Source organism: Salmo trutta, unplaced genomic scaffold (assembly GCF_901001165.1).
Source record: "Salmo trutta unplaced genomic scaffold, fSalTru1.1, whole genome shotgun sequence".
Taxonomy (NCBI): Eukaryota; Metazoa; Chordata; class Actinopteri; order Salmoniformes; family Salmonidae; genus Salmo; species Salmo trutta.
This window is the reverse complement of record NW_021822730.1, coordinates 92,941-107,500: the sequence shown is the minus strand read 5'-3', so window position 1 is coordinate 107,500 and position 14,560 is coordinate 92,941. Positions and strand designations below refer to the sequence as shown.

Genomic DNA, 14,560 nt, shown 5'->3' with positions numbered 1-14,560 from the left:
CACACAGTGGACCTCAGGGTTGCACCCTCGACAACCACTATGATTATTATTATTTGACCCTGCTGGTCATCTATGAACATTTTAACATCTTGGCCATGTTCTGTTATAATATCCACCCGGCACAGTCAGAAGAGGACTGGCCACCCCTCATAGCCTGGTTCCTCTCTAGGTTTCTTCCTAGGTTTTTGGCCTTTCTCAGGAGTTTTTCCTAGGGAGTTTTTCCTAGCCACCGTGCTTCTTTCACATGCATTGCTTGCTGTTTGGGGTTTTAGGCTGGGTTTCTGTACAGCACTTTGAGATATCAGCTGATGTACGAAGGGCTTTATAAATAAATTTGATTTGATTTAAAGTAGAGCTGCAGGAATATCTTTCTGAATAAATCAGGCCTTTATTACTGGGTTGTTACTACACGAGAATAGCATTATTATCCAGTAATAAAGTGTGTATATGAGTGTGTATAGTGTGTGTATGACTGCACCTACCCTCGGCCCAGAGAGAACAGTACTGGTTTCTCCAGCGCTATCAGAACTCTGAAGGCATCGTTGAGGTTCTGGTAGGAGAACTTCTCTGCCGCGTCTCCTATGACAACACAGTTTGGGTTGGTCTTCTCAACGCTGTCGAACTCAGGGACGACACCTGCAACGAACCAAACAAACACAGTATACATGATCACTTTGCATAGAAATAGACAAATTCAAACAACATTAAAAAAAACTTGTCTTCCATTAAAAAGGAGGACAGACATAAAAACACAGACATTGAGCATGTCCATGTCAGTTCAGGAACTTATTGGGGATCTCAGTGATTTATCCCAGGAAAAGGGAAGTGGTTTTAGGCAGTAAATACGGGTACGTGGGTTCCCGCAAATCAACCCTAGTCTTCCGACCAGACGGCAGCCTATTGAAGGATGCTTGCAGTTAGTGGCTGTGGTCATTGAAGACCCGGGTTGCTTTCCTTGTGAGGTTCTGTGTGTAAAGTTCCAGGGAGTTGATCTTCCCTGACTACGTGTGCCAGTTTACTCCTGTTCCGGACGGAGGGGTTCCCTCATACCAGGAGGGGACGTTGAAGAGGACAACACTCTGGGTAGCCTTCCTAAAGTCACACAGGGAGGCAGAATCAGGAAGAACAAGTGACAGGGTAATTTAGAGCCAGGCTAGGTTAGAGTAGCTGTGGGTGTGTATGAAACTTCTGAGCTGTGGAAAGATTCTCTTAATGTACAATAAACATCATTTGGGGTCTCCCGAGTGGCACAGCGGTCTGAGGCATTCCATCTCAGTGCTCGAGGCATCACTACAGACACCTTGGTTCACTTCCAGGCTGTATCACAACCGGCTGTGATTGGGAGTCCCGTAGGGCGACGCACAATTGGCCCAGCGTCGTCCGGGTTTGGCCGGTGTAGGCCCGTCATTGTAAATAAGAATTTGTTCTTAAACTGGACTTGCCTAGTTAATAAATAAAAGGTTAGATTTAAAAATCATGAACATGATGAATTCATTACCATCGTAGACCAGCAGGTGGGGTCGTAGCCCCCTCTCCTTCAGGACAGCCACGGCAGCCGGGGCTGGGGAGAAAACCTCACACACAGAGATATCAAAGCCCATCCTCTGCAGCTTGGCTACAAACACCTCCCGTGTGGCCTGGGTCTCGTTGGTACAGAAACGCAGCTGCAGGTCCGAGGCCTTTAGCCTGTACGGAGAAAGATTTTGACATAATCATTTTTTTTACATTTAACATTTTAGTTATTTGGCAGATGTTCTTTATCCAGAGCGATTGACAGTAAGTGTATTCATCCTAAATTAGCTAGGTGAGACAACCACATATCTCAAGTCATAGTCAGGAAATGTTCCTCAACACAGTCAGTGAAAGTATGAAAACACAAGTCGAGTGTAAATTATTTTTATTTTTTTTGCGTTATGGGATTTAAATCAAGACATTTTGATAACCTCATTAATCTCATTCACCAAACACTTCCTTATATGCGCTATGCAAATGTATCCATGGGATGAGGTTTGAATACCAGCGGGTTGGAGTTCTTCCGTTTTAATCAACGATACTATTCCTCCATTACACCTGCTGGGAGTCAGTCCAGGTGAGTTTACTGTTCTAATAGGGTGATATTATAACCTTTGCAGACTGCAGAACAGATACATTACTAATAGGGGTTGATATTATAACCTTGGTAGACTACAGAACAGATACATTACTAATAGGGGTTGATATTAGAACCTTGGTAGACTACAGAACAGATACATTACTAATAGGGGTTGATATTATAACCTTGGTAGACTACAGAACAGATACATTACTAATAGGGGTTGATATTATAACCTTGGTAGACTGCAGAACAGATACATTACTAATAGGGGGTGATATTATAACCTTGGTAGACTGCAGAACAGATACATTACTAATAGGGGTTGATATTATAACCTTGGTAGACTACAGAACAGATACATTACTAATAGGGGTTGATATTATAACCTTGGTAGACTACAGATACATTACTAATAGGGGTTGATATTATAACCTTGGTAGACTACAGAACAGATACATTACTAATAGGGGTTGATATTATAACCTTGGTAGACTACAGATACATTACTAATAGGGGTTGATATTATAACCTTGGTAGACTACAGAACAGATACATTACTAATAGGGGGTGATATTATAACCTTGGTAGACTACAGAACAGATACATTACTAATAGGGGTTGATATTATAACCTTGGTAGACTACAGAACAGATACATTACTAATAGGGGTTGATATTATAACCTTGGTAGACTGCAGAACAGATACATTACTAATAGGGGTTGATATTATAACCTTGGTAGACTACAGAACAGATACATTACTAATAGGGGTTGATATTATAACCTTGGTAGACTACAGATACATTACTAATAGGGGTTGATATTATAACCTTGGTAGACTGCAGAACAGATACATTACTAATAGGGGTTGATATTATAACCTTGGTAGACTACAGATACATTACTAATAGGGGTTGATATTATAACCTTGGTAGACTACAGAACAGATACATTACTAATAGGGGGTGATATTATAACCTTGGTAGACTACAGAACAGATACATTACTAATAGGGGTTGATATTATAACCTTGGTAGACTACAGAACAGATACATTACTAATAGGGGTTGATATTATAACCTTGGTAGACTACAGAACAGATACATTACTAATAGGGGTTGATATTATAACCTTGGTAGACTGCAGAACAGATACATTACTAATAGGGGTTGATATTATAACCTTGGTAGACTACAGAACAGATACATTACTAATAGGGGTTGATATTATAACCTTGGTAGACTACAGATACATTACTAATAGGGGTTGATATTATAACCTTGGTAGACTACAGATACATTACTAATAGGGGGTGATATTATAACCTTGGTAGACTACAGAACAGATACATTACTAATAGGGGTTGATATTATAACCTTGGTAGACTGCAGATACATTACTAATAGAGTTGATATTATAACCTTGGTAGACTACAGAACAGATACATTACTAATAGGGGTTGATATTATAACCTTGGTAGACTACAGATACATTACTAATAGGGGGTGATATTATAACCTTGGTAGACTACAGAACAGATACATTACTAATAGGGGGTGATATTATAACCTTGGTAGACTGCAGAACAGATACATTACTAATAGGGGTTGATATTATAACCTTGGTAGACTACAGATACATTACTAATAGGGGTTGATATTATAACCTTGGCAGACTGCAGAACAGATACATTACTAATAGGGGTTGATATTATAACCTTGGTAGACTGCAGATACATTACTAATAGGGGTTGATATTATAACCTTGGTAGACTACAGAACAGATACATTACTAATAGGGGTTGATATTATAACCTTGGTAGACTACAGATACATTACTAATAGGGGTTGATATTATAACCTTGGTAGACTACAGATACATTACTAATAGGGGTTGATATTATAACCTTGGTAGACTACAGAACAGATACATTACTAATAGGGGTTGATATTATAACCTTGGTAGACTACAGATACATTACTAATAGGGGTTGATATTATAACCTTGGTAGACTGCAGAACAGATACATTACTAATAGGGGTTGATATTATAACCTTGGTAGACTACAGAACAGATACATTACTAATAGGGTTGATATTATAACCTTGGTAGACTACAGAACAGATACATTACTAATAGAGTTGATATTATAACCTTGGTAGACTACAGAACAGATACATTACTAATAGGGGTTGATATTATAACCTTGGTAGACTGCAGAACAGATACATTACTAATAGGGGGTGATATTATAACCTTGGTAGACTACAGAACAGATACATTACTAATAGGGTTGATATTATAACCTTGGTAGACTACAGAACAGATACATTACTAATAGGGGTTGATATTATAACCTTGGTAGACTACAGATACATTACTAATAGGGGTTGATATTATAACCTTGGTAGACTACAGAACAGATACATTACTAATAGGGGTTGATATTATAACCTTGGTAGACTACAGATACATTACTAATAGGGGTGATATTATAACCTTGGTAGACTACAGAACAGATACATTACTAATAGGGTTGATATTATAACCTTGGTAGACTACAGAACAGATACATTACTAATAGGGTTGATATTATAACCTTGGTAGACTACAGAACAGATACATTACTAATAGGGGTTGATATTATAACCTTGGTAGACTACAGAACAGATACATTACTAATAGGGGGTGATATTATAACCTTGGTAGACTACAGAACAGATACATTACTAATAGGGGGTGATATTATAACCTTGGTAGACTACAGATACATTACTAATAGGGGTTGATATTATAACCTTGGTAGACTACAGATACATTACTAATAGGGGTTGATATTATAACCTTGGTAGACTACAGAACAGATACATTACTAATAGGGGTTGATATTATAACCTTGGTAGACTGCAGAACAGATACATTACTAATAGGGGTTGATATTATAACCTTGGTAGACTACAGATACATTACTAATAGGGGTGATATTATAACCTTGGTAGACTACAGAACAGATACATTACTAATAGAGTTGATATTATAACCTTGGTAGACTACAGATACATTACTAATAGGGGGTGATATTATAACCTTGGTAGACTACAGAACAGATACATTACTAATAGGGGTTGATATTATAACCTTGGTAGACTGCAGAACAGATACATTACTAATAGGGGGTGATATTATAACCTTGGTAGACTACAGATACATTACTAATAGGGGTTGATATTATAACCTTGGTAGACTACAGAACAGATACATTACTAATAGGGGTTGATATTATAACCTTGGTAGACTACAGAACAGATACATTACTAATAGGGGTTGATATTATAACCTTGGTAGACTACAGATACATTACTAATAGGGGTTGATATTATAACCTTGGTAGACTACAGATACATTACTAATAGGGGGTGATATTATAACCTTGGTAGACTGCAGAACAGATACATTACTAATAGGGGTTGATATTATAACCTTGGTAGACTACAGAACAGATACATTACTAATAGGGGTTGATATTATAACCTTGGTAGACTACAGAACAGATACATTACTAATAGGGGTTGATATTATAACCTTGGTAGACTACAGAACAGATACATTACTAATAGGGGTTGATATTATAACCTTGGTAGACTACAGAACAGATACATTACTAATAGGGGTTGATATTATAACCTTGGTAGACTACAGAACAGATACATTACTAATAGGGGTTGATATTATAACCTTGGTAGACTACAGATACATAACTAATAGGGGTTGATATTATAACCTTGGTAGACTGCAGAACAGATACATTACTAATAGAGTTGATATTATAACCTTGGTAGACTACAGAACAGATACATTACTAATAGGGGTTGATATTATAACCTTGGTAGACTACAGAACAGATACATTACTAATAGGGGGTGATATTATAACCTTGGTAGACTACAGAACAGATACATTACTAATAGGGTTGATATTATAACCTTGGTAGACTACAGAACAGATACATTACTAATAGGGGTTGATATTATAACCTTGGTAGACTACAGATACATTACTAATAGGGGTTGATATTATAACCTTGGTAGACTACAGATACATTACTAATAGGGGTTGATATTATAACCTTGGTAGACTACAGATACATTACTAATAGGGGTTGATATTATAACCTTGGTAGACTGCAGATACATTACTAATAGGGGTTGATATTATAACCTTGGTAGACTACAGATACATTACTAATAGGGGTTGATATTATAACCTTGGTAGACTACAGATACATTACTAATAGGGGTTGATATTATAACCTTGGTAGACTGCAGATACATTACTAATAGGGGTTGATATTATAACCTTGGTAGACTACAGAACAGATACATTACTAATAGGGGTTGATATTATAACCTTGGTAGACTACAGAACAGATACATTACTAATATAGTTGATATTATAACCTTGGTAGACTGCAGATACATTACTAATAGGGGTTGATATTATAACCTTGGTAGACTGCAGAACAGATACATTACTAATAGGGGTTGATATTATAACCTTGGTAGACTGCAGAACAGATACAGTAAAACCACATTCTCTACTTGACTCTGAACTAGAGGTCGACCGATTAATCGGAATGGCCGATTAATTAGGGCCGATTTCAAGTTTTCATAACAATCGGTAATCGGTATATTTAGCCACCGATTTGCCGGGTTTTTTTTTACACCTATTTAACTAGGCAAGTCAGATTAAGAATACATTCTTATTTACAATGACGGCCTAGAAACGGGGGTTAACTGCCTTGTTCAGGGGGGATTCGTTTTTGAAACCTTCGGTTACCAGTCCAACGCTCTAACCACCTGCCTTACATTGCACTCCACGAGGAGCCTGCATGGCAGGCTGACTACCTGTTACGCGAGGGCAGCAAGAAGCAAAGGTAAGTTGCTAGCTAGCATTAGACTTGTAAAAAAACTAGCAATCTTAACATAATCACTAGTTAACTACACATGATTGATGATAATACTAGTTTATCTAACGTGTCCTGCGTTGCATATAATCGATGCGGTGCCTGTTAATTTATCATTGAATCACAGCCTACTTCGACAAACGGGTGTTGATTTAACAAGCGCATTTGCGAAAAAAGTACTGTCGTTGCACCAATGTACCTAACCATAAACATCAATGCCTAACAGGAATATTTAGACTTAGTCACCCGTTAGATAAAATACGGAACGGTTCCGTATGTCACTGAAAGAAAAAAACGTTTGTTTTCGAGATGATAGTTTCCGGATTCGACCATCTTAATGACCTAAGGCTCGTATTTCTGTGTGTTTATTATATTATAATTAAGTCTATGATTTGATAGAGCAGTCTGACTGAGCGGTGGTAGGCAGCAGCAGGCTCGTAAGCATTCATTCAAACAGCCCTTCGCTGTGCTTCAAGCATTGCGCTGTTTATGACTTCAACCCGGGTGGGTATAATTTGTGGAACGTTCCAACAGGAATCTATTCCAAAAACTTCGTAAATAACAAGGTTTCCAAAAAACAACGCATACAAAGTTGTATAGCGGCAGAATAAGATACCGGGTAGGGAGTGGTCTATTTCATTGCGTTTTTTTCACTCATCACGTTTATTCCGAAAAATGTCTGTCCTCACATGTCTGTTTGCCTATGGACAAACATTAAGGATAACCTACGCGGTGAGTTGATGCCTATTCGGCAGCTAGTTAGCTAGGTTTGTATGCGTTGCTACTTTGTATCCGTTGTTGCTTGGCAACCTTTTACTTTACGTTTCTTGGAACAGATTCCTGTTGGAACGTTCCACCCCTTCAAGCCTGTCAACTCCCAAGATTAGGCTGGTGTAACCGATGTGAAATGGCTAGCTAGTTAGCCGGGTGCGCGCTGATAGCGTTTCAAACGTCACTCGCTCTGAGACTTGGAGTAGTTGTTCCCCTTCCTCTGCATGGCTAACGCTGCTTCGAGGGTGGCTGTTGTCGATGTGTTCCTGGTTCGAGCCCAGGTAGGAGCAAGGAGAGGGACGGAAGCTATACTGTTACACTGGCAACACTAAAGTACCTATAAGAACATCCAATAGTCAAAGGTATATGAAATACAAATCGTATAGAGAGAAATAGTCCTATAATTCCTATAATAATTCCTATAATAACTACAATCTAAAACTTCTTACCAGGGAATATTGAAGACTCATGTTAAAAGGAACCACCAGCTTTCATATGTTCTCATGTTCTGAGCAAGGAACTTAAACGTTAGCTTTCTTACATGGCACATAGTGCACTTTTACTTTCTTCTCCAACACTTTATTTAAACCAAATTGAACATGTTTCATGATTTATTTGAGGCTAAATTGATTTTATTGATGTATTATATTAAGTTAAAATAAGTGTTCATTCAGTATTGTTGTAATTGTCATTATTACAAAAAAAATTAAAATAATAAACCGGCCGATTAATCGGTATCGGCGTTGAAAAATCATAATCCGTCGACCTCTACGCTGAACCAAAAAAACAACCCCTGCAGAGAAATAGAAACAAATCCAATCATTAAGCTACAATGAATCTCTGCATGTGTCGTCCCCGAAAGGACATTCAGCTGATCTGCACGTTTACACACTGCATTTATTTTGTATTTTATTAGATTGTATAAATAATGTATTCAGTGCTTCAGTGAGTGACAGCTCTGAAGGAATCTTGCCACCAGTTTTGAATGTTTGACATTAGGAAACACATCAGACTGACCCAAAACCAGACTCACACTGAGACTCCCCATAACATAGTTAAACAACATTCAGAACCTAACTCGACCCATGTAATAGAAGTGTCATATAGCTGTTGTAGAGCTGTAATAAACTGTAATAGAGCTTCCTGTTTCTGCAGTATATCATGTGTTCTGTTGCTACATTCAGGGGCGGAAATCCCGGGGGGGGGGGACGGGGGGGACACGACCCCCCCATCCTGGGAAAAATATGATTTGTCCCCCCCAATATATCACTGAAACATAACTATGTAATTTAAATAATATTAATAATACGCAATGAAAGCAATTGTGCTGATTATAGACACTTAATAGCGCGTTTTTAAGTTTCAAAAGATTGCGACCCCCCCGCCCTTTGCATCACAATGGTTTGATCCACTGCCAGTTCCTTAGTTGGCAAGGTAACAGAGAGGTCGTATCTACTGTCTGAAAGGCACTCAATGAACGTAACTGACGTGAGGTTAATCCAGTCAATCGCGCACACACACTAGCTGAATATGCAGAGCTAGCGCGCAAATATTAACTATTAAGCTAGCTAGTACCTATTCCATTTATGTGGCCTCGTCAAAGATGGAATCTTTGCTATCGTCAATTTATTCCGAGATCAGCATGCAGATGATGTAAGTTAGTGCTTCAAAGTCCCTGTGATAAGGTAAGCGATAAACTGAAGTCCAAACTGAACAGAACTACACTCTTCTACCATTGTCTTAAATATATTTAATGGTCTCGTTGCAAAAGCTAAATTGTCGCAAGGGAACTTTTATTTATTTTATTTAACCCGGGTAGCAAAGATTATAGCAAACACCACTGAAACTGAATTGGTGCTCGCTAGCTTTGCAAATTCAGCTATTGTTGGAAGCCAGCCAATATGAAACAAACTATTAAAATTACAAAAGGTTGCAGCATATGTTGTGTAAATGGTGAACTCATACAGCTGTCAACTCAATCCGTTTCACATTTGCTAGCTACCTTTTAGATCGAAGCCCAAATAGAATGATAAAAGATAAGATGATAGAAGCCCATCTCCTACTGTAAATAACCTACACACTGTGTGTGTAGCCAGCCAGCCAGCCAGGTAGAAAAATGGCAGAAAAATAAAAGACGGACATCAGAGTATTTTTCAGTACACCTAAACGCAAAGTAAGAACCCTAGTAGCCTAATATCTCAAAGACTAGTTGATAAAATGTTCATAAGAAAGAAATTAAATTCTAATGGAAATGTTTCACAATGATGTCATTAGGCAGAGCAGGCAACAGATGGCACACAGACAGCAGAGTTGGGGACAGATATGCAGGGACAGACTGGCAGAGACGGAGTCTCAGGTAAGTTTGTTGAGTCTTTGTTTGGCAACATTATGAAAGGTTCTCAATTTTTTTGACTTGTAAAATAGGAACATAATTGGAAAATGCCATGGATACCCCCACTCTCAACTTAAACTGGTGACTGAACTAAGATTTGTTAAAGGCAATGGTATTGCTGTTGTGATTAGTTGTGTAGTTTTGGGTACCGGTAGTTAGGAGTACGGCAAACACCTTATTTCTTTGGTTCCTCAATATACATTTACCATATTACAATGTAGGCTATGTGTTACAGCACTACTTTTGGTGTCCCCCTCAGGAATTGCTCTTGAGAAAATGTAACGTAATTGTCCCCCCCAAAGTTGATATCAGATTTTCGCCCCTGGCTACATTTCAATATGAATTTCATCTAAAGGCTAAATCGTTGTACCCCATCGTTGCTGATGTATAAACCTCACTTTCTCACTGCTTCTACCTATAAAACGCCACACGTCTAAAGACTTTGAATGGAAGCTTTCCAACTGGGTTTCGGCCATACAGAAAAAGAGTGAAAAGTCAAAAAGAGTTGGCTAGAAACTGATGAGCTCAATCCCCAAACCAGAACAACCACACGGCCGCTTCACTGCTGGCTGCCGGTCGGCAATAGATTTGCCCCGTTCAGGCATGTGAATTATTAGTTCTAATCAAATACATGTAACATTTCTATCTGAAGGAGTCTAGTTAATATGTTTACACTCGGACCCACTGTCCCGAAACAGTGTCCGTCCTCTGAATGCCACTGGGTACAGCTCTCTACCTAGTAGCCAACCTAACCTCCTCACCTTTTCACCGCTTCTACGGAGCCTGGAATTGGAGAGCCGCCGTCTTCCCCGGCATCATATAACACGCCGCACATGTCTAAAATCACACCTTTCAAACTTTTGACGGATTCTTCCCAGCTGGTAGCCGCCATGACGAAAAAAGTGACACAGTGAAAGAGCTGATTCTTCTTCTTCTACTTCTGGATCGTAATCCAACTTTTAGGTGCTTACATCGCCACCTACTGTACTGGAGTGTGAGGCCAGTCACAGCCGACCTACATTCAATTATCTTTATTATTCCTGTTCCTCTAAGACATTGAAATAGCGCCCTAGACACCATCACCTACACTCATTAAAACCCACTACCCCCATTCCACTACTTTGATCCTATCTGTTCCTGCACCATGCCAACAACCTGGGAGGACGGGACACCACCACTCATCATAGGCGGAAATCCCAGGGGGGACGGTGGGGACACGGCCCCCCCATCCTGGGAAAAATATGATTTGTCCACCCCAATATATGACTGTAAATATAACTATGTAATTTCAATCATATTAATAATACGCAATGAAAGCACTTGTGCTGATTATAGACACTTAATAGCGCGTTTTTTTAAGTTTCAAAAGATTGCAACCCCCCCGCCCTTTGCATCTCAATGGTTTGATCCACTGCCAGTTCCCTAGTTGGCCAGGTAACAGAGGGTTCGTATCTACTGTCTGAAAGGCACTCAATGCAGTAACTGACCTGAGGTTAATCCAGTCAATCGCACCATAGCAATGTTTTGTTTTATGCTGGCAGGGTTCACACACATATTAGCTGAATATGCAGAGCTAGCGCACAAACTAAAGCAAACATTAACTATCAAGCTAGTTAATAACTTAAAAACGTATCTATTCCATTTAATGTGGCGTCGTCAAAGATGGGAATCTTTGCTATTGTCAGTTTATTCCAAGATCAGCAGGCAGCTGTAAGTTAGTGCTTCGACGTCCCTGTGATGAGGTTAGTGATAAACTGAACTCCAAACTGAACAGAACTACACTCTCTTCTACCATTGTCTTATATACATTTAATGGTCTCGTTGCAAAAGAAAAATTGTCGCAAGGGAACTTTTTTTATTTTATTTTATTTCACCTTTATTTAATAACCAGGTAGCAAAGATTATAGCAAACACCACTGAAACGGAATTGGTGCTCACTAGCTTTGCAAATTCAGCTATTGTTGGAAGCAAACTATATTAAAATTACAAAAGGTTGCAGCATATGTTGTGTAAATGGTGAACTCATACAGCTGTCAACTCTTGTCACTGCAAGAGCTACCTTTTAGATCGAAGCCCATATAGAATGGTAGAAGATGATAGAAGCCCATCTCCTACTGTAACTAACCTACACACTGTGTGTGTGTGTGTGTGTGTGTGTGTGTGTGTGTGTGTGTGTGTGTGTGTAGCCAGGTAGAAAAATGGCAGAAAAAAGACGGACATCAGAGTATTTTTCAATACACCAAAACGCAAGGTAAGAACCCCAGTAGTCTAATATCTCAGACTAGTTGCTAAAATGTTCATAAGAAATAAGTGAAATTCTAATGGAAATGTTTCACAATGATGTCATTAGGCAGAGCAGGCAACAGATGGCACACAGACAGCAGAGTTGGGGACAGATATGCAGAGACAGACTGGCAGAGACAGGGACAGACTGGCAGAGACAGGGACAGACTGGCAGAGACAGGGAGTCTCAGGTAAGTTTGTTGAGTCTTTGTTTGGCAACATTATGAAAGGTTCTCAAATTTTTTTAACTTGTAAAATAGGAACATAATTGGAAAATGCCATGGATACCCCCACTCTCAACTTAAACTGGTGACTGAACTAAGATTTGTTAAAGGCAATGGTATTGCTGTTGTGATTAGTTGTGTAGTTTTGGGTACCGGTAGTTAGGAGTACGGCAAACACCTTATTTCTTTTCTAGGAGACAGACTGAGTCAGTGAGGGTGGGGAAAGGGAAAGAGACTTCAGAGGACAGTGTCACAGCCACGGCAGGACCAGGTGTCACCCTTGTAGCCAGCAGCACCAGTATAAGGGACAGTGGCACAGCATTGTCCAGTTACCTCAGTGATGGCACAAAACCATATCAGCCACACCCACAATTTATAGAACCGCAAACTCTTGTTTGTTGCGAGTGACGTCACTGATTGAAACGCTATTAGCGCGCACCACCGCTAACTAACTAGCCATTTCACATCGGTTACACTAGCATAAAACAACATCTAATGTAATCCATTTTTAGAATGGGAAGACTGTGCAAGAGGTGTGTGTTAGACGTTCACTAACGACTGTATATAGGCCACAGTATTTCACCCCTAATCCTGCCACCTTTCAATCACAATCAAAACGGACCATTTAGTTAAACTTATCAATAAAGACATTTTGATTGATTTGATCAGACCATACTGTATGCACATGTTTTTTTTAACCACCTCACTTCACATTTATCAAATAGCATACATGTATGATTCAATCTATTCAAGGGACATCTACAATTTTTATGGTAATGGTGCTCTTGTGCAATTCTGATTAGTCACCGTCCACTAAACCTGATACCACTGTGTTTTGCTGAATGTCCCAGGGGCCCAGCTGCTGTTCAAACACACGTAGATTATGTTAGGTAACTCTTGCAGCTTCGCTGGCTGTGTCAACATGTAGGGCTGGATATTGGTCAATTTCTGTCTTTGAAACAGCAAAGCCAGTTGAGGAGTGAAAAAATAAATAAATTGAACATGAACTTAAATTGAACATACATTTAAATGATTTGACATGATTTTTTTCAACATGCAAAATGAAGACTAAGCTATTCAAATCATGAACTTCGCACCTTGACATGTTTCCCATTGATTATGATGAATTTAAAAAAAGAGATCACACTTGCTCTTCTAAAGAACATAATTTAAAAACAAACAAACAAAAAAGCTTTTTTAATACAACAAAATAGGAAACAAATAGGTAGTAGGCATGAAGGTATTTATGCGCAAATGAACACGTAGAAATGTGACCCAACAACATCGCAATGATTTGTTGATATTGCATCATTGAAGTTGCGCGTCATCCGTGCTAATGCTCAATGCCATTTAGTGCATTTTTGGACCATTTCTAAGACATGCACCACTTTCCTTTACTAATGCCGTTGCTTCTTGGAATAGTTTCACCAAGACAAACGGGATATTTTATATATATATATCCACTCAATCCAAAATGAGTTTATGTTATATAGATATATTATATAGATATAGATATAATAGATAGATATAGATATGGTCTATAGATATAATAGATATAGATATGTTATATAGATACAGATATAATAGATAGATATAGATATAGAGAGTTTATGTTATATAGATATGTTATATAGATATAGATATAATAGATAGATATAGATATAGATATAGAGCGTTTATGTTATATAGATATGTTATATATATATATATAGATATAATAGATAGATATAGATATAGAGAGTTTATGTTATATAGATATAGATATAATAGATAGATATAGATATAGAGAGTTTATGTTATATAGATATGTTATATAGATATACTAGATATAT

At 38.4% G+C, this 14,560-nt stretch overlaps 1 protein-coding gene across 1 annotated transcript in view; it reads right to left on the bottom strand.

Annotated features, from left to right (window-relative positions):
* Positions 1–11,156, bottom strand: part of LOC115184053 (phospholysine phosphohistidine inorganic pyrophosphate phosphatase) — a 25,105-nt gene extending 13,949 nt beyond the window's left edge. The window contains exons 1-3 of the mRNA XM_029745052.1: positions 10,983–11,156; positions 1,499–1,686; positions 483–636 (exon numbers count right to left, since the gene is read on the bottom strand). Of these exons, the coding sequence (XP_029600912.1) occupies positions 483–636; positions 1,499–1,686; positions 10,983–11,113 (473 nt within the window). The 5' untranslated portion in view covers positions 11,114–11,156. The remainder of the gene's footprint in view (positions 1–482; positions 637–1,498; positions 1,687–10,982) is intronic.
* Positions 11,157–14,560: the final 3,404 nt, after the last annotated feature.